The 21004-nt window shown below is 42.5% G+C and overlaps 1 protein-coding gene across 3 annotated transcripts in view; it reads left to right on the top strand.

The window, feature by feature from the left end:
• The window catches only part of LOC125458557 (AT-rich interactive domain-containing protein 5B-like), a 90382-nt gene that overhangs the window by 59605 nt on the left and 9773 nt on the right, over positions 1 to 21004 (top strand). For all 3 annotated transcript variants that reach the window (XM_048543944.2, XM_059650804.1, XM_048543945.2), the window contains exons 8-10: positions 14171 to 14223; positions 15700 to 15797; positions 20139 to 20322. In XM_048543944.2, the coding sequence (XP_048399901.1) occupies positions 14171 to 14223; positions 15700 to 15797; positions 20139 to 20322 (335 nt within the window). The remainder of the gene's footprint in view (positions 1 to 14170; positions 14224 to 15699; positions 15798 to 20138; positions 20323 to 21004) is intronic.

The raw sequence follows: 21004 nt of genomic DNA on the forward strand, positions 1-21004 counted from the left end.
TACATGTCCAGCAGTCTCTTAAATGACCCCAATGACCTTGCTTCCACAACTGCTGCTGGCAACGCATTCCATGCTCTCACAACTCTCTGCGTAAAGAACCTGCCTCTGACATCCCCTCGATACTTTCCACCAACCAGCTTAAAACTATGACCCCTCGTGCTAGCCATTTCTGCCCTGTGAAATAGTCTCTGGCTATCAACTCTATCTATGCCTCTCATTATTTTGTATACCTCAATTAGGTCCCCTCTCCTCCTCCTTTTCTCCAATGAAAAGAGACCGAGCTCAGTCAACCTCTCTTCATAAGATAAGCCCTCCAGTCCAGGCAGCATCCTGGTAAACCTCCTCTGAACCCTCTCCAAAGCATCTACATCTTTCCTATAATAGGGCGCCCAGAACTGGACGCAGTATTCCAAGTGCGGTCTAACCAAAGTTTTATAGAGCTGCAACAAGACCTCACGACTCTTAAACTCAATCCCCCTGTTAATGAAAGCCAAAACACCATATGCTTTCTTAACAACCCTGTCCACTTGGGTGGCCATTTTAAGGGATCTATGTATCTACGCACCAAGATCCCTCTGTTCCTCCACGCTGCCAAGAATCCTATCCTTAATCCTGTACTCAGCTTTCAAATTCGACCTTCCAAAATGCATCACCTCGCATTTATCCAGGTTGAACTCCATCTGCCACCTCTCAGCCCATCTCTGCATCCTGTCAATGTCCCGCTGCAGCCTACAACAGCCCTCTACACTGTCAACGACACCTCCGACCTTTGTGTCGTCTGCAAACTTGCTGACCCATCCTTCAATTCCCTCGTCCAAGTCATTAATAAAAATTACAAACAGTAGAGGCCCAAGGACAGAGCCCTGTGGAACTCCACTCACCACTGACTTCCAGGCAGAATATTTTCCTTCTACTACCACTCGCTGTCTTCTTCTTCTATGTTGGCCTTCATTGCAAGTGGGCTTGAGAACTAAAGATCTAATTGCAGTGACATGACTCCTGGAATTGTGCCCACCCTCTTGTTCCCCTCAAAGGGATATACTAGCCAAAGAGGGAGTAGTCTGGAGGTTCATGCATTTAATCCTCGAGATGGCAACATGGCTTTTTTGAGGAGAGAATGCGAATGACATCACTGAAACCTAAAATTCTCACAGGACTTGTCAGGGTGGAAGCAAGTTAGATCTTCCCACTGGTTTGCCGAGCCTGAAACCGGAAGAGACAATTTCCAGATAAAGGTCACACAAGACGAGATGAGGAGGAATTCCTTCACCCAGGGTGATGAATCTTTGAAATTCTGTACCTCAGAAGGCCGTGGAAGGTTGATCATTGAGCATGTTCAAGACAGAAATCAGTAGATTACTGGAGACTAATGACATCAAGAGTGTGCAGTAAAGTGGCTTTAAGGTATTGGTTAGCCGTGATCTAACTGAATGTTGGAGCAGGTTTGGAAGGTCTGAAGGCTTTACTCTTGTTCCTAGACTAAACTTTGAGCCATGAGAGGAAAGTGATAACTTTGATAAGACCTTGGTTGATTAAATGGAGAGGTGAATTTTAATGCAGGGAAATTTGCGATGATATATCAAAGTGAGACAGTTGAGAAACTGCTTAATGTAGCATACAGCTTCTGAGCTTCATAATTAGAGGTTTGATGCAGAAATGCGAGGACATAATGGTAAATTATGGAGGAATGGAATTGTGGGAGATATAGCAGTTTGGATCGGAAATTGGCTTGCTGAAAAAAGACAGAGGGTGGTAGTTAGTGGGAAATGTTCATCCTGGAGACCAGTTACTAGTGGTGTACCGCAAGGGTCGGTGTTGGGTCCACTGCTGTTTGTCACTTTTATAAATGACCTGGATGAGGGCGTAGAAGGATGAGTTAGTAAATTTGCAGATGACACTAAGGTCGGTGGAGTTGAGGATAGTGACGAAGGATGCTGTAGGTTGCAGAGAGACATAGATAAGCTGCAGAGCTGGGCTGAGAGGTGGCAAATGGAGTTTAATGCAGACAAGTGTGAGGTGATGCACTTTGGTAGGAGTAACCGGACAGCGGCCGCACTTGGAGTATCGTGTACAGTTCTGGTCACTGCATTATAAGAAGGATGTGGAAGCTTTGGAAAGGGTGCAGAGGAGAATTACTAGGATGTTGCCTGGTATGGAGGGAAGGTCTTACGAGGAAAGGCTGAGGGACTTGAGGCTGTTTTCATTAGAGAGAAGAAGGTTGAGAGGTGACTTAATTGAAACGTATAAAATAATCAAAGGGTTAGATAGGGTGGATAGGGAGAGCCTTTTTCCTAGGATGGTGACGGTGAGCACGAGGGGGCATAGCTTTAAATTGAGGGGCGAAAGATATAGGACAGATGTCAGAGGTAGTTTCTTTTACTCGGAGAGTAGTAAGGGAATGGAACGCTTTGCCTGCAATGGTAGTAGATTCGCCAACTTTAGGTACATTTAAGTCGTCATTGGATAAGCATATGGACGTACATGGAATAGTGTAGGTTAGATGGGCTTGAGATCGGTATGACAGGTCGGCACGACATCGGGGGCCGAAGGGCCTGTACTGTGCTAATGTTCTATAAACCTTTTGTAGAACACTGGTTCATCATGAACTGGAGTATTCCGTCCATTGGAAAGGTTGCAGAAAAGCTCAACAACAGCAGTTTCATGCTTGAGGCTTTTGTTCGGTAGATAGATTTATAGCTGTTGGTATTCTCCCTCAACCAGAGATCTGTGCTTTAGGGTGACTGGAAAAGAACAAAGTAGCAATAAGAGGGAAGGCACTTCTTCTTATGCTTTGAATGCAGAATCCCTCCTCACCCCTATCTTGGATTGCCTGTCCTGAGATTAGGCCCCCTGGTTCTAGAATCACCAGCCAGAGGAATCCTCATCTCTACATCTAACCCCTCATGCCAAGTCATTAATGGAGGCGATGGCCTTGTAGCATAAATGATGGACCGTTAATCCAGAGACCCAGCTAACGTTCTGGGGACCTGGGTTCAAATCCAGATGGTGGGATTTGAATTCAAAACAAAAATCGAGGATTGGAAGTCTAATAATGACCATAAATTCATGGTCGATTGTCAGATAAACCCATTCGGTTCACCAGTGCCCTTTTGGGGAAAGAAATCTGCCATCCTTACCTGGTCTGGACTACGTGTGATTCCACAGCAACATGGTTGACTCTGAACTGCCCTCTGGAGTGGGTAATAAATACTCACCTAGCCAGTGAGACCCTCATCCCATGAACAAATTTTTAACAAATGCCCAGTGAAAATTTTATAAATTTCAGTGAGGTACAGAGAGTACAGACCCTGTTGTCTCAATCTCTCCTCAGAAGACCGAGAATGTGTAGTGGCAGAGTGTTCAGTTGTGATCTTTTGGATAATGAAATCAATGTGCAAGATTACAGGGGAAATGTGTGAGTGGGACGAGCAGAGTTGCTGTTGTAGAAAGTTGAGCTCAGTATGTCTGTACTAAATGACCTTTCTCTGCACTCAGCATTCTGTGGTTCAAGTTCCAGTTCATTTATTTGCCTTTGTGTAGATAGTAATTAAACTGATTTGGATTTTCTGCGATAATCTGTAGAGGTCAAATACTAGGACCACCTGGCTCAGCAACCTGGTAATCAGTTCAACAATAACTATCTGCATTGGATTTTTTTAAACTAATCTGGGCATAAGTAGCAGAACGTATAACTTTTCCCATATACACAAGGTAGTTAGGTGACTTGGTGTATAAATATGAGGCCTCGATTATAGATTTTGACATGTAACTAAATATTTCCTCATTTGCCATTTCCGTTTCACTGCAGTAATCAGTAACTCCACACCCCGAGGTAAATAGTAATTGTGGGCTGTGGTTGAGGTGGGATGGCACTTGTTAGTTTGGTGAAGTTATTCATTTTTAAGGTTTCATGTTTCATTACCTTTCACAGTATTGTTTCCCCCAGTGCCCTCCTATCCCTCAATGTCATTAGTATCCAGAAATCTATTGAACTCTGCCTTGAATCTGGGCGATGATTGAGCTCCCTTACCCTGTGTGAGTGGAAAAATTACAAAGAACCATTCTGAATGAAGGAATTCCTCCTCAACTCTGTCTTAAATGGTCTACCGTTCATCATAAGAATGCACCTGCAAGTTCTTGACCCACCAGGCAAGGGAAACATCCCACCCACATCAACCCTGTCAAATTCTGTCAGTTTCAATTAGATCTCTTCTCAGTCTTCAACCCTATACAGAGCACAGACCCAAGTCTCAGTCTCCCCTTGTTAGGGATTAGCGTTGTGAGCCTCCAGTTGCATCCCCTCTGTGGTAAGTGTCTTTTCCTTTTTAGATAGAGATACCACAACTGTATTCCAGGAGGGCCTGATCAAGCCCCAGTATTTCTACACCATGACCTCTTTAGTACAGTGCTCAAATCCCCTTGTCCTGAAAGCTTGAATACCATTTGTCACCTTAATTGCTTGCTGCACTTAGGTTGACTCATGAACAAAAGCACCCAGGTCCCTTTGGATCTCATCACATTCCAATCTCACCATTTCAAAAATACTCTGCCTTTCTGTTTTTTTTCGACCAATGTAGATAACCTCACACTTTGTTTACATTAGATCCCATTTGCTATATTCTTGCCCGTACCCTTAGCCTGTCCAATTCACCTTCAAATCCCTCTATCCTGCTCATGCCTTACAGCCTCACATTTGCTGGCTTTGTGTCTGCAGCGAATGTGTAATCATTGGCTCCCCATATCCAAATGCTTTCTGTAGGTTGTGAACAGCTGTTCACAGAGCACTGATCCTTGTGGTACATCTCCAGTAACAGCCTGCAATCCTGAGAATGACCCATTTCTTCCTACTCTTCTTCATTCTATTAACAAATTCTGAATCCACGGTAGTATACTGGCCCCAATTCCATGTGCTGTAATTTTGTTTACTAACCTACTGTGTGAGATTATAGTAAAATCTTCAGAAAATACACAGTACATCAATTGTTCTTGTTTTAACAATGCGACAAGTAACACGTTCCAACAAAATCTCGAACAGGTTTGTCAAACGTGACTTCATAGAATCCCTACAGTGCGGAAACAGGCCCTTTGGCCCAGCAAGTCCACGCTGCCCCCTTGAAGCATCCCACCCAGACCAATCCCCCATATAGCCCACACATCCCTGAACACTACAGGCAATTTAGCCTGGCTAATCCACCCTAACCCGCACATCTTTGGACTGTGGGAGGAAACTGGAGCACCTGGAGGAAACCCACGCAGACACAGGGAGAACGTGCAAACTCCACACAGACAGTCGCCTGAGGCTGGAATCGAACCCAGGTCCCTGGCGCTGTGAGCCTGCAGTGCTAACCACTGAGCCACCAGGCCGCCCCCAAATTCACTTTCACAAATCTATGTTCACTCTATCCAGTCATTGTTGACAACATTACTGTCATTACAAAACAATGTCAACATGTTACAATGAAGGCAGGCACCGAGTTAGTTTCTCTGCCAGGTGTCTCCTCCTTTGTAAATTCTCCTGTCTGTAGTGGACCTACCTTTTGTGTAAAACTAAAAGATTAGAGTGGACATACCGAAAGAAGCTTTTACATCCTTTTTTTGGTTAGTTGCTAGCTTGCAAGAATGCTGGACCTGAAATGTTAACTCTTGATTTTTTTTTTCCCCCATAGATGCTGCCAGACCTGCTGAGCTTTTCCAACAACTTCTGCTTTTGTTTAAACACTAGCTATTGCCTGTTTGCAATCGAACCTTCAAATGTGTTTTTGCCAATCTGTCACTGCCAGCTTGTTCTTGGGTCCGTATGTAAATTGAATTCACCCAGTGTTACCGCACTAACAATCCATCATGCTTTGTGACATATTTACCCTTGCTCATTCCACACTGTATTGGCTTGTAACATTACGTTGTCATGCTGCTTTCCATAGCCAGTTTCCGTTTAGCTGTTAAAATGAGGATGTGGAAGAAGCCGACCATTTGTTTAATTGAACCTGTTCTGTCATGTTTGTTAGCTGTTTTCAATACCTCTTGTTTACTGTTTTCCTCCTTAACCTTTACTTCCTAAGTAAGCATCCAGCTTTTTTAACTACCTCAGTTGACCTTGAATCTGAGAGAGTTTGTTCTTAATTCATATAGTCTTTTTAAAATATTCAGCCCTTTGGTCTTCTGCCAGTCAATGAGATCATGGCTGATCTGCATCCTAACTCTATTGGTCTGACTTGATTTCAATATCCCTGGCTCCCAAAGTATACTGATCTCAGTTTGCAGATATAGCATGTACTGTTTTCCTGGAAGAGAGTTCCAAACTTCTATCACCTTGAATGTTGAAAAGCAAGATGTTGCTGAAATTTTTGTTTGCACACTCATCAGAACAAACAATAATTCCAAATTTGCCTTCGCAACATTCCCAAATTCAAATAAGTTACATACAGCACTTTCCTATATTTTCCCTTTCTATTACCTCAACACATAATTCAATGTTATTAAAGCATGAAAGTTTCTTTTTGGAGTGTGTACTGGCCGGTCTTTCTGTTTTCTATAACTACATCTTTGAGTAGTGATTCCCACACACACACTCATTCCACTGCATCAAGCTAATTGGTCCATCCAGCAGGTTTGGGCAACTATCTCTACATTTAGTAGGACCTCTGACATCTGTTTCCTATCTTATTTCCAGATCATAGAATCCCTAAAATGGAAAGCAGGCCACCAACCCTCCAAAGAGCATCCCACCCAGACCCACTCCCCCACTTTATCTCTGTAACCCTACATTTCCCATGGCTAACCCAAACATCCCTGGACATTATGGGCAATTTAGCATGGCCAATCCATCTAACCTGTACATCTTTGGTCTGTGGGAGGAAACCCCCACAGACACGGGGAGAATGTGCAAACTCCACACAGACAGTTGCCCGAGGGTGGAATTGAACCTGGGTCCTGGCACTGTGAGGCAGCAGCGCTAACTACCAAACCACCATGCCACCCCAGATGTGTCTATGCAACCCATTTAGACAAGGGCTTTCTCCGTTCTAAGTTTGAATAGTTAATCAATAATCTACCTCCATGTCTTGTATCCCTTTTTAATATCAAAAAGTTTTCTACGAAATACTGAGGCAATGTAATTATTCCTGTCATTTTGATATTCATTGCCTGTGAGTTTATCATATATTTCCCTGTTTGGGTCTATCTCTGTCATGATTATTCTTCTGTTTCGCGTCTCTGTGGAATTCGCATGTTCTTTAACAATATAAGGTAATTTTACAGTGCCTCTTTTCCCCTCCTTTCAACTTTCCTAACCTTTCCATGTTATCTTTAGCCTCCTGCATTTGTTTTATTTATGATCTTATTTTAGTTTAAGTTTTGCCCTTTATCTCTTTATTGATTCATAGCGTTTAATTTCTGCCAAAATTGCTCTTGCTTTTTAGGGAGAATTAAGCCTGGATTTTTCAATTCCTCTTCTCTCTCCTGGTCAGTAAATTTCTCTTGTTCTGTTCACATCTTCTAAATCAGCTTTAACAACTCATTAACTTTGGTATTTGTTTAACTTTTTTTATCGTGTTGGATAAAGCTCAAAGATATAAGGTTTCAAATAGCAAATACTGAAATGTTCCCAAATGCTTGCTCCCATTAACTGTTGTAGAACATTTCCTGTTTTGAGATCTAGCAGGGCTCCCCCTCTTGTTGGAATTTATTTTACAAACTGAGTAAGACAGGGCCTCCACACTGTCCAAATCTCCTTTTCCCTGTATGCCTTTTGATGTCTTTTTTTTAAACCAGCTTGTTGGGGTTACTAACAGTTCGTTTAATAATGATTCAATGCCTTTGACTCCTTTCATGAAGTTATTGCAGTTTTATTCCTAATCTCCTTTCTATCTGAGGTTGACTGATGTACATCTCCATTTGTGTAATCAACCCTGCCTTTTATTACAACTGACCTTCCGTTAGTTGTGTTCCTTTTCTTTTAACTATTAATATAGTAATCCAGACATCCCAATCCTCCCCTAACCTTTAGCTTTGTTATAAATTACAATGTTGGTTTTCTTTGTAACCATGTTTTAGTTATTCCTACCATATCTGAGCCATTGCTGAGTTGACTCTTGTTCTTTTTGTCTCAGAATCTGTTGACATCATTCAGATTGTTTAATCTGTCTTTAGAGGCAGTTTCTTCTTACTTTACGTTTAGCTTTTGTTCGTTTTGTATTTGTATTTAATCACTGTAATGTTACTTCTCATCCATACTTTGGTCTGACCGTTATTTCTCTTTTCTTTTCAGTAGCTTAATATTTCTGTTCTGCTTTTCACCAATACTTTGGTCCCACTCAAGATGAAATGGAGCATCTCCCAGTTCCTTCCCGTACCAGTATGAGTACGTGTGCCCCATAAAATACAGAGCTTTCCAGCTAATACTTACCTTGCAGAACTGCGGGTGCCTCTGCCAATTAGAATTTTGCTTGTGTGGTATTCAGAGATTGCTGTCTGTGAAGTTTTGTTTTGTTTTAATTGGTTGCTTACTTCTGGTATTCACTTTACAGGACTTCCTCCAATTTGTTCCCTTTGTCGTTTGTTCCAACAAGGACCATGATAAATGGATCTTTCTTGATTCTTTCCAAGTTCCCCTCTGTAATATCATTTACCTTTGCAACAGGTAGATAACCCATTCTTTTGGACCTTTCTCCATGACTGGACAGGACACTATTGATGCCTCTAACTATTTAACCTTCTATGACCATAGCCATTCTATTCTTCTTGGACTGGATGTGGCTCCATGGTTGGTATTCTGGCAGTCCATCTCGCTGTCTCCTTCTTTGTCCTCTCAAGCAAATAATACTTTTGTACCTATTTCCCAGGACCTGTGCCTCCTGGATGTTCTCCCCCATCTCCTTTCAGTTACACTTTCCCTTTTCACTAACAGTCACGCACCTGGCTTTTTTCTCTGAAAGAGCACCATTCTAGTATTAAAAACTATTCAAAACTTTCCCTTCCTTCCATTGTAAATGTTGGAGTCTCTCTGTCTTGCAGTTCAGCTCAGAGGCTGAGTCAGATGTTTGCTACAGAAGTGAAAATGCCAGGCAGTCTCGTGTTGCAGTGGCTGTTACATATTATAGTATCAACATCCAACCAGCAGTATCCCTCCCCTATTTATCTGGTTAATCGGCAGTAATTTATAGGTGAAACAAATAGTCATTGGTCATATAGCAATTCAAAAAACAAACAAAGTACTGTAGATGCAGCAACTCTGAAATAAAAACAGAAACTACTGGCAATAACTAGCAGGTCAAGAAATATCGGTGGCGATAAGAATCAGAACGAGTATTTCAGGCCTGATTCAAAGTGACAGACTTAAAAGTTCAACTCTGTTGACAGATGCATTCTGGACTGTAATGCTAATTATTCTGGTGGATTAGCCTTGCTATTAATCCATTAAACGATGAGGAAGGGAATGCTCCAGAATGGATTATGCCACGAGTGGTATACAAGGCCAGCTGTCATTCTAAATAGTTTTACCACCGTGCATTTCAGAGGTGTTGGACCAATCAAACCTATTGGTAACTTGTCTTGGAACCTGAACTGGTGATCCAGTGCTTTTTGGCTGTATTTGGCATTAATGTCAGCACTCATAATGTAACAGCTCTCCAAAATAACTGAGGGAGGGGGAGGAGTGAAATGTTTCTCTGCTGCTGCAGTCTGCTGTGAATTGTACAGTGTTTTCTGACCAGACTTATCATTTCTGAAAGTTGTTTTTTTTTCCCTTCGCTCCTGCTTTGCTGGCTAATGGGTTAGGCAGCTATTTGACTCTCTAGCCTGTAGTAGGAGAAACTTGAACCATTGACCCTGGAATATTCAAGCCTCTGTCTGACAAGAACCTTCTGGCCTCCCTCTCTCAACATTTACATATAGGTTTGCCAGACATTGGGAAATTGTAAAGTATAGGGATCATGGAACAGTACAGCACAGCACAGTACAGACCCTTTGGCCCATGATGTTGTACTGAACTTTTACCCTAAACTTAAGGTCCATCTGACCTCCACCGCTACCTTTATACTATCATCCATATGCCTATCTAATAGCCACTTAAATGTCCCCAATGAGGCTGACTCCACTACCCTCTCCGGCAATGTATTGCATGCCCCGACCACTCTGAGGAAAGAAACTACCTCTGACGTCTCCCCTATGTCTACCTCCACTCATTTTAAAAAAACTACGCCCCCTCGTAATAGCCACCTCCACCCGAGGAAAAAGTCGCTGGCTGTCCACTCTATTTATACCTCTGATCATTTTGTACACCTCTGTCAAGTCACCTCTCATCCTTTGTTGTTCTAAAAGAGAAAAGCCCTAGCTCTCTTGACTTTTCCTCATAAAACCTTCCCTCCATTCCAGGCAACATCCTGGTAAATCTCCTCTGCACCTTTTCCAAGGCTTCCACATCTTTCCTGGACACAATACTCAGGATGTGGCTGAACCAGGCTTTGTATAGCTGGAGCATAGCTTCACGGCTCTTGAACTCAATCCCTCTATTAAGGAAAGCTAACACACCATACGCCTTCTCAACAACTCTATCCACCTGGGTGGCAGCTTTCAGGGAACTGTGGACATGAACCCCAAGATCCCTGTGCTTCTCCACACTGCCAAGAATCTTTCCGTTAACCCTGTATTCTGCTTTCAAATTTGTCCTTCCAAAATTAATCACCTCACCCTTTTCAGGGTTAAAGTCCATCTGCCATTTCTCAGCCCAGGTCTGCATCCTATCAATGTCCCTTTGTAACCTAGAACAGCCCTCCACACTATCCACAACTCAACCCACCTTTGTATCATCAAAGTTGATACAACGATCCATACCACATTTCCCCCTCACAGGTGAGGGTCCAAACTGTTACAAACATAAAACGCACTCTGCCTGTCAAATAAGTGATGGGTTGCACAGTGGCTCCGTGGTTAGCCCTGCTGTCTCACAGCTCTAGGGACCTGGGGTCAATTCCAGCCTTGGGTAACTGTGTAGAATTTGCGTGTTCTCCCCGTGTCAATGTGGTTTTCCTCCGGGTGCTAAACTGCCTACCGTGTCTAGGTGATTTGTAGTCCAAGTGGATTAACCATGGGAAATGTGGAGTAACAGGGATAATGTAAGGGCTTGGGGCTGGATCAGATGTTCTTCAGAGGGTCAGTGCAGACTCAACGGGCTGAATGGCCTCATGCCACACTGTAGAGATTCTATTTTTCTGTGAAATGCAAAAGAAACTACAACCAGGCAGTTTCCACATCAGCACATTGTGCTGATAGAGCAAGAATGCATTGTTATGCTTCAACATTGTTTGCTGTACTTTGCAGCTGAACATCCAATCAAGATTGGAAAATGGTGCATCTCAAATTCTCACGAAATCAGGTTGCCACATGCCTCCACCTGGCATCCAACTCTTTCTGGAAATATAGACTGCCTCCCAAGCCCATTGCTTTCTCCAACCAGGGTTTTTTTATTCCCCAATTTGCGCAACCCAGTTGAAGATAGGTACTATACGTCAACGTGGATATCAACATTGACATAATATTGGAGTTTGTTTTGGAGAAATGAACTGCATATGCTCATGATTGTAATATTCCCTCTGTGCTGTGTAACCATTTGTAATACACTGCAATGCCTACCGTTACCTTTTTAAGGAGGTGTAGGGACATTGGAACAAATAGCTGCGCACAATAAAGAAAAATAAACAGTATTCAGCATTTTAAAAATTTGAATTCTGCAAATAAGGCCATAAGCTACAGGAACAGAATTGGGCCATTCAGCCCATAGAGTCGGCTGTGCCATTTAATCACAGCTGATCTGTTTCTCAACTCCATTCTCCTGCCTTCTCCCCGTAACCCTTGATCCCCTCACCAATCAAGAGCCTAATAAAAGTCTTATGCTGTCCCAGCTGAGCTACCAGGGCTCCCATATACTGGAAAACTGAAGTAAAATTAAAAATAGTTAGTAATACTCTAAGTCGGGCAGCTTCTTGGAGACAGAAGCAAATTTAACGATTTGGGTTGATGACCCTTTTGTTCAAAGTAGCATGTTTTGGCTAGCATCATGTTTTAAATCATTGTCAGATTACAGGGCAGTTACAGACTGCTCTTTCCTCATCTTGCAACTAACATTAAGCCATCCAGGTTGAACATTAGGATTGCAATTTTCACAAAGGATGCAGCAAGTTTGAAATTCTCTTGTTGAAAAGAAAATGGACACTAGGTCAACTGACAATTTCCAAACTGAGATCAGTAAATTTTGAGAGAAACCTGTCAAAGGACTTGGACAAAAGGTGAACAAATGGAAGTAAGCTGTGTTCTGACTTGAATGACCTGACTAACAGAATTGAACTGACTCAGGTGTGGAATGATTCACTCTTGATCTTGTGGCAAACAATGTGCACAATGAAAATGCACAGAGAGATCTGGGTGTTCCAGTCCATTGTACCCTGAAGGTGGCAACGCAGGTCGATAGTGGTCAAGAAGGCATACAGCATGCTTTCGTTCATCGGATGGGGTATTGAGAACAAGAGTTGGCAGGTCATGTTGCAGTTGTATAGGACTTTGGTTCGACCACATTTGGAGTACTGTGTACAGTTCTGGTCGCCACATTACCAAAAGGTTGTGGATGATTTGGAGAGGGTGCAGAGGAGATTCACCAGGATGTTGCCTGGTATGGAGGGCACTAGCTATGAAGAGAGGTTGACTAGATTAGGATTATTTACATTAGAAAAACGGACGTTGAGGGGGGACCTGATTGAGGTCTATAAAATCATGAGAGGCATAGACAGGGTGGATAGCAAGAAGCTTTTTCCCAGAGTGGGGGGGGACTCAATTACTAGGGGTTACAATTTCAAGGTGCGAGGGGAAAAGTTTAAGGGAGATGTACGTGGATAGTTCTTTATGCAGAGGGTGGTGGGTGCCTGGAACGTGTTGCCATCGGAGGTGGTAGAGGCGGGCATGATAGCGTAATTAAAGATGTATCTGGACAGATACATGAATGGGCAGGGAGCAGAGGGATACAGATCCTTGAAAAATAGGCGACAGGTTTAGATAGAAGATCTAGATCAGCGCAGGCTTGGAGGGTCGAAGGGCCTGTTCCTGTGCTGTAATTTTCTTTGTTCTTTGAAAAGGGGGATGAACATGTAAACAATTCCTACAACTAGTTTCGTCTAAATTGGCACACATCATCCAGACTTCACAAACGGAGCAAAATGAGATGGAATAAATCAGCAGGATTTCCTGAGGTGCACCAAGTGGGTAAACTGGTCAAACCCATTGTGTGGCATTGTAACAGTCATCAACCAATAGGGATGTGCTGCCTTTACAACAGGGTGACCTGATGGGTAATTTGCCCTTTCCTGGACAGCTGGCAGTGTTTCTGAATTACTTTGGCATTTTATCATCATTATGCATTAAGAATGTTTGTTTTTATTTCTTATTTCTTGCATATCAAAACAAAATTAGCTTTTGTTAACAAGTGAGCCTTCTACAAGACAATGTGTCCTCCTTTTATTTAATTGGAATTTCAAATTGTTTGTGTGACCTTTTGACTAACAGAATCCTTACAACACATAATGTTTATTGTTTAAGCACCGGTAGCAAACCTTTTTCCTAACACTTAACCACGTATTATAACTTATTGTGCTCTATCCTGTCATTTAACCCACATCATTTCAGCGTTGCCTTTTTTTAATTGCAGTCTCTCCATTCGGCCTGCTGATGGTCTTGCATGTTTAAACATTAATCCAAGTGGCTCAGTTTCAGTATTCACCTTAGTTGAAGGTGTTTTGACTCTTGAGATTTTGGGGTTTAAAGGGTAAGCTTGCTTGTGAGAAGCTTCTAAAACAAAAATAGCTTACTGTTGTCCACCAGAATTATTATAATTTGTATAGTTTTGTGTGTTCTTCAGTTCTTTTAAAATAATAGTTAATGTCACAGTGTCAGGATAATTGAGTCATGTCAGCTATGATTAATGCAGGACTGAGTCAATTGCTCTCATTCTGTCCCAGGGAGTCTTGATATTTAAATGCATTTTTCATGCTGTGTTTGAATTGAAAGAGTGTGTGCTGTAAGAGGTGTGTTCTAAACTCAGTCAGTGAATGGATGGTGTTGAATTTCAAGTTATTTCTGAAAATTCACTGCTTACCCATGGTGACACGCTTTTCTGTTTGTTTACCAGTTGATCTGTTCATAATGTTCACTGTTACACAACGGCTTGGAGGATATGAGGCAGTGAGTATGCTTCCTCTTTTTTTTTTCAGAGCAATTAAAACCTGCCCTCTCAGCTGTTTTTGACATAAAGTACCTCTTGGAATCCACTGACTCGGGTGAAATGAAGCAATTACAAAGTTCAGAGATTGCTGTTCACCCTGGGGGCATCTCTCTGACGTTCCAGCTTGCCACCTCAATTAAGGTGGCTTTTCTCTCAGATGCATCATTACCCAGGACATATCTTGAAAGCACTTGTCTATAAAGATTTTGCCCGCAGTGCTTGTACGCTTGACAGTCACCTTGAGCATTGCTTCTCCATTCTCATTCATTCTCCCACTACTTTTATGGAGCATTTCAACGTGCCCTGTGTCCAGATCGTTTACAGCATTATGTGAGGTATAAGAGACCTTCCCCATAGCCTGGATAACGAAATGGGAGGCTGGATGAACACAGCAGGCCCAGCAGCATCTCAGGAGCACAAAAGCTGACGTTTCGGGCCTAGACCCTTCTTCAGAGAGGGGGATGGGGTGAGGGTTCTGGAATAAATAGGGAGAGAGGGGGAGGCAGACTGAAGATGGAGAGAAAAGAAGATAGGTGGAGAGGAGAGTATAGGTGGGGAGGTAGGGAGGGGATTAGGTCAGTCCAGGGAAGACGGACAGGTGAAGGAGGTGGGATGAGGTTAGTAGGTAGGAGATGGAGGTGCGGCTTGGGGTGGGAGGAAGGGATGGGTGAGAGGAAGAACAGGTTAGGGAGGCAGAGACAGGTTGGACTGGTTTTGGGATGCACTGGGTGGAGGGGAAGAGCTGGGCTGGTTGTGTGGTGCAGTGGGGGGAGGGGACGAACTGGGCTGTTTTTGGGATGCGGTGGGGGAAGGGGAGATTTTGAAGCTGGTGAAGTCCACATTGATACCATTGGGCTGCAGGGTTCCCAAGCAGAATATGAGTTGCTGTTCCTGCAACCTTCGGATGGCATCATTGTGGCACTGCAGGAGGCCCATGATGGACATGTCATCTAAAGAATGGGAGGGGGAATGGAAATGGTTTGCGACTGGGAGGTGCAGTTGTTTATTGCGAACCGAGCGGAGGTGTTCTGCAAAGCGGTCCCCAAGCCTCCGCTTGGTTTCCCCAATGTAGAGGAAGCCACACCGGGTACAGTGGATGCAGTATCCCCATAGCCTGACCTGCTTTAGTGCAGTCAATTTGCCTCAGCTGTGGTATTTGATGAATTTGTTTCCTTCCCTTGGATACTTGTAATTGCGTTTAAGGTCATTACTTATCCTGCTTTAAGAAACTAAAGAGTAATATTGCATGCAAAACAGAAGGCAGTGCTCCTGATTAAGGTAGTGCTGAGCTACAGTCCATTGTATCTAGTTCCTGCTTTAAAACTTCGTCAGTATTTTAAGCACAGATGAGTTTTGACTTTGAAAGCCATTGGTTGTACAGCTTTTTTTTAAACTGACTGTGGTCTTTGTTAAAACATTCTGATTTCTTGTTGCAGGTGACTGCCCGTAGACTGTGGAAACATATCTATGATGAGCTGGGTGGTAACCCGGGGAGTACTAGTGCTGCCACTTGTACCAGGAGACATTACGAGAGGTAGAGTACATCGCATCTCACTGCACTCCTCCACTGTTAAAACTCCTGCTGTGCTTGAACACAACATTTTTGGGCAATAGACAGATCTAATACCAGGCCAATGTTTGTTCCACCCGAGCGTAATGAGGTGGCTCGGAGCCCTTGAAAGAAGTCAGCAGTGACTGTCCTGTAACTCCACAACCTGGACCATCTTCACTTGGGTAGACAGCGACCCAGGTTCCCTGACTTTCACAAGTGACTTTTCTTTTAATTCACTCCCTCGTGGGATGAGGGCATCGCTGACCAGGCAACACTTATTGCCCATCCCTAATTGCCCAGAGGGCAGATGGGAGTCAGTCACATTGCTGTAGGTCTGGAGCCGCATGCAGGCTAGACCAGGTAAGGATGGCAGTTTCCTTCCCTAAAGGACATTAGTGAATCAGATGGATTTTTCCAGTAGTCAGTAATGGTTTCATGGTCATCATTAGACTCTTTAATTCCAGATTATTATTGCATTCAAATTCCACTGTGTGTCATGGCATGATGAAAATGTGGGTCCCGAGACCATTAACTGGGTCTTTGAGTTAACATTCCAGTGTTATTACCACTAGGACATCATCTCAGCAGGACTGGATGGTACCATGTGTTACAATGTTTGACTCTGGGAACAACAGGCATAATTCAATTCCTGGAGCCGTGTGTTAGGAGCCGTTTAAGTTTAGCCCAAAGAAAAATGTGGGCTACCTGTTCTTGGGTCATTAATGGTGTGCTGTGTGCTTGAATATGACTTTCTTCCTGAGGTTTCAAAGACCAGTGTACATCTGGACACCAAGTAAGTTGAACAGAGATTCTCTCAAGTTCCAAGGATATTGAGATCTGTACTGAAGCTTATTCAAACAAAATAATATTCAAATAATTTAAAGAGACACAATACAATTGTGTATTGAGTAGTATTAGGTAAGATTAAAGGTGAAATGTGATGTGGTTTGTATCTAAATGTCTCTTCATCTTACTGAAACAAGACCAAGTGTTAATAGTTTAGTTATTAACAATATAATATAAACCTTGTTAAAAGTAACAGCGGTGAACCATGGACAAATTTTGACTGACTAACTGGTAACCCATTTCTTTCTAATTCAGAAGATCATTACCTTATTTGATCACATTCAGGCTGGCTCCCTGAGAATTTTTACAATGCTGAGGATTGTCCCTTCCAAAGAAGTTGTTAAATCTTTTCGGATGGGGCTGAAGGATCTCACAGTACAAATTGAAGAAAAGAAGTGGAGTTCTGCAATTATTTTGAGCAGTATTTATACCACAACCAACATTACTAAAACAGATTTATCTCACTGCCAATGTGGGACCTTTGCTGCATCAGTCTGTATTGCAGCAATGATAATGCTTCAAAGGTGTTTGCAACAAATTTTGTTTTAACTGGCACCTTGTGAACTTGTCCCGTTCATAAACTGGCAAAAATTATGTCCCTCAAATACTGTGCAGGTTACTGTATTATTCTGTCCAAATTTTATTGTCTTTAAAAAAGTTATTTACCTCAATGTAAATATACTTGTTCAATTCGATGGCCTCACAAAATATCACCAACTGATTCAATTCTCCTCAAATACCACAATGTCTGTGTAGTCAGTTGAGGGGGTGAGGTGAGAAGGTAAGTTTTATTTATGGTAAAGTTGCATTATTATTTGTGATTTATGTTGTAAGTAAAGTGTAACAGTGATGTGCATATCCCCCGTATCATGTTTCTATTACTTAGTGTGTGTTTTAATTGATTATGTGGATCTCCTAATTATTTGTAATGATTGATCAATTAGCACTCTACTGATCCGATAGGTACTGGGTAACAGAAAGTTTGTTGTAATTACAAAGCATTTTTGAATGCCCCACGGATTTGAAAGATTCTGTTTTAAATATTACTCCTTTTTGCCTCAGATGACCCCTTGAAATGTTCTCTTACCTGTGTTTTATTGCTTAAGCTCTGCAGTTATTGCACTGTCAGTGACATTATCAGATAAATTTATATGACAAATATAATGTAGGCTAAAAGCAATGTGATCTAGAATGTTCTGCCAATTACCAGTCTGGAAGAAGTCAAGCTGGCAGAGTTTCAAGACATTCCTCAGTGTTTCATGGTAAATGAGGTACTTTTTGAAGTGGAATGACAGCTGAAATGTGGCAGCAACTTCGACCAGAGCAAGATCCCATCAACAGGAAGAGCAATGGCACTTGGGAGAGCAGACATGGCTTTGGTTGAAAGTTGAAACCAAACAAGACAGAACCGCACCACCAGCTCAATCTCACAAATGTGCCAGGCTAGGTTATGGTCTGAAGTCTCTGCAGAGAACCTTGAGCCCAAAATCTTCTGAATCAGAGCACGGAGGGCAGTAATGCAGAGCTCAGATATGAAGGGGAAAGAAAAATTTACAAGGCAGTTAAATGATAGTATAAGAAGAGGGCTATTGGAGGACCAAGAGACTGAGCAAGCTTGGCTGGTTTGCAGAGAATGGGTGGCCAGTTTCTGTTTTGAATTTTAACATTCTATATTTCGAGACATGAACTGTTAATAGTTACGAACCTTCAGGTATGTTGAAGCAGATCCTGATGAACTGGTTTTTAATGCTTTATTCCAATAAAATTATTGTTCTTATACCATTATTCATTCCCAGAAAATGTTACAGTTTCATGTATAAATTCTGGTCTGTCTGAATGAGGAATCTCTGGAATGTGAGGAAGGGGTGGAGCTGTTTGTAAAGAAGCGGGGTGGAGAGAGTGAGAGAAGAGTGTGCTGTGTGTATCTTGTTGTGCCCTTTCTTGGCTTGGCTGCTAGCAGTTTTTATTTGGGGCTATTAGAGAAAAGAGTCTGTACTGAGCACCGTAGACGGGTGCCAGCATTTTTGCAAGCCAGTGAGAGTGTGAAAAGATTTGCTTTGAAGGTGACTGGTCTGACACGTAGACGCCACTTGAATGTGCCAATTGGAAGTTGAATAGAAATCAAGTTTTTGGGTCTGATTTTTATTTTTTTGGCAAGATTTTTGTTTCTTTAAATTTGAAGTGTGGTTGATTCTTTTGTAAATTTCATCTACTTTTTAAGTCTTTCTTACAAAATTGTGTTGCGGCCATGAAGCGATGTATGATCGGAGTTGGATGTAACTACCACATCCTTTTGTTATTAACTTGTTTTACTTTTGTACCATCCCTGACCTCAGCTAAAAAATTGGCTACAGTAAGCTAGAAATAGGCAATTCCTACAAGTATCTTGTACCTTACAGTGGTACTAATATACACCTTACACCTATATCTACGTACCTAACACGGTTTCAAGCCATCTACAGGTAGAGAATAATTTATATAGAAAATGGAAATGTCTTGCCCACCCCACATCCCATCTTGTTTAAACATGTTCAAATCTTTTGGCCCTTAGCCATTTACATGTATCGCATGGAGCCAAGGGACCAGATGATATAATTGCTCAGCTCCTGGTGGTTTACTTACGTTGAGAGACCTTGGGTGTCTTGAATTAGGCTTTATTCAGTGATGAAGTCTCTGCTTTGGCACACGCTTTACCAAACCTCAAGTTTACATTATTGAAAAAAAGAGAACTTTGCAATTTGAGGAAAGTCATTGTGAAACTCGAAGGATTTGCAGGATGCTGCTAGGGTTGGAGGATTTGAGCTATAGGGAGAGGCAGAATAAGGTGCAGCTTTTTCCCCTGGAGCTTCAGAGGCTGAATCTGACCTTTTAAAATTTGGAAAATCATGTGTAGCATGGATAGGGTGAATAGCCAAGGTCTTGTTCTCAGGGTAGGAGAGTCCCAATACTAGAGGGGCATAGATTTGAGGTGAGAGGGGAAAGGTTTAAATGGGACCTGAGGGGTAAGTTCTCTGCACAGAGGTTGGGGTGTGTGTGGAACAAGCTGCCAGAGGAAGTGGTGGAGACTGGTACAATTACAACATTTAAAAGGCATCTAGATGGGAATTGAATAGAAAAGGTTTAGAGGGATATGGGCCAAATGCTAGCAAATGGGACTAGATGAATGTAGAATATCTGGTCAGCACTGGCGAGTTGGACCAAAGGCTCTGCTTCCAAGCTGTATATCTCTATGACTCTGTGTAAGGTCCTTGAATATTTTTAAGGCAGGGAGTTACAGCCTTATAACCACTAAGAATCTCTCAGATATGTAAGAATGTGGATTTGAGATTACAATCTGATCAACTGTGAACTTATGGAATGGCAGTACAGACGTGAGGGGCCAAATTGCCTACACTGCTCCTAAGCTCTAACTTCTTGGGAAAAGGTGTGAAAATGATGTTTGAACCCCTGGGTGACTCCGATGCTGTTTCTCTACAGGCTGATCCTACCGTATGAACGCTACCTCAGAGGGGAGGAACACAAACCACTACCACCAGCCAAACCACGTAAGCACACTACAAGCACATCAGAGGACTCTGAGAAAGATGTCAAAACTAAAAACGGGGAGCCGAACTTGAAAGTGAAGAAGATTCCGGAATCGACTGGATTATCAGAGAAAGAGGTGAGATTTTCCCCTTGTTCCGGTGTGTACAATGCTCCGTTCTCAAGATCAACAAGATTCCCTCCTTTCATCTTGTAGCCTGTGCCTGACAACATTCTCATAATGCACAGCTTGGATCATTAGCAAAGCCCTTTGGACCAAACAGAAGCCTCTGTATCAAGGAATTAAATTACACTGTTAACCAGCATTTGTGCTGGGCTGTAATTGATGCAGAATGATAAATTGCAGCCTAGTTTTTTAAAAAAATTGATCTGGAGGCATTTTATACGCGATCTTTTCCACGAGTCAGCTATTCATTGGCACCAGGCAATGGTGACGGTGTCATAAATGTATTTCGATTTGAAATTGACTTTGGAGAAATCCCTGTGGTATGATGTTAAATTGTAAATTTATTGATTGCAAGTTTTCTTTCTCCCTAGGCTGTCCTAAACTAGCAAGTGGTGGAAGTGAGTGTACCCTGCCAGTTCAGTAGCAGTACTACTTTACCACTGAGTACAGAGCTGCACACTTAGGTAGAAATTATAAATCAGAAGGGGGTTTGTGGAAGTGCTTATCCTCCTCGTGAGCAGTAGACTTATCATCACATGCCCTGTTTGTGTGTGCCTTGATAGCTCTCTCTCGCGCTCGCTCGCTCGCTCTCTCTCGCGCTCGCTCGCTCGCTCTCTCTCTCGCTCGCTCGCTC

This window comes from Stegostoma tigrinum, chromosome 13 (genome assembly GCF_030684315.1).
Source record: "Stegostoma tigrinum isolate sSteTig4 chromosome 13, sSteTig4.hap1, whole genome shotgun sequence".
Classification (NCBI taxonomy): domain Eukaryota; kingdom Metazoa; phylum Chordata; class Chondrichthyes; order Orectolobiformes; family Stegostomatidae; genus Stegostoma; species Stegostoma tigrinum.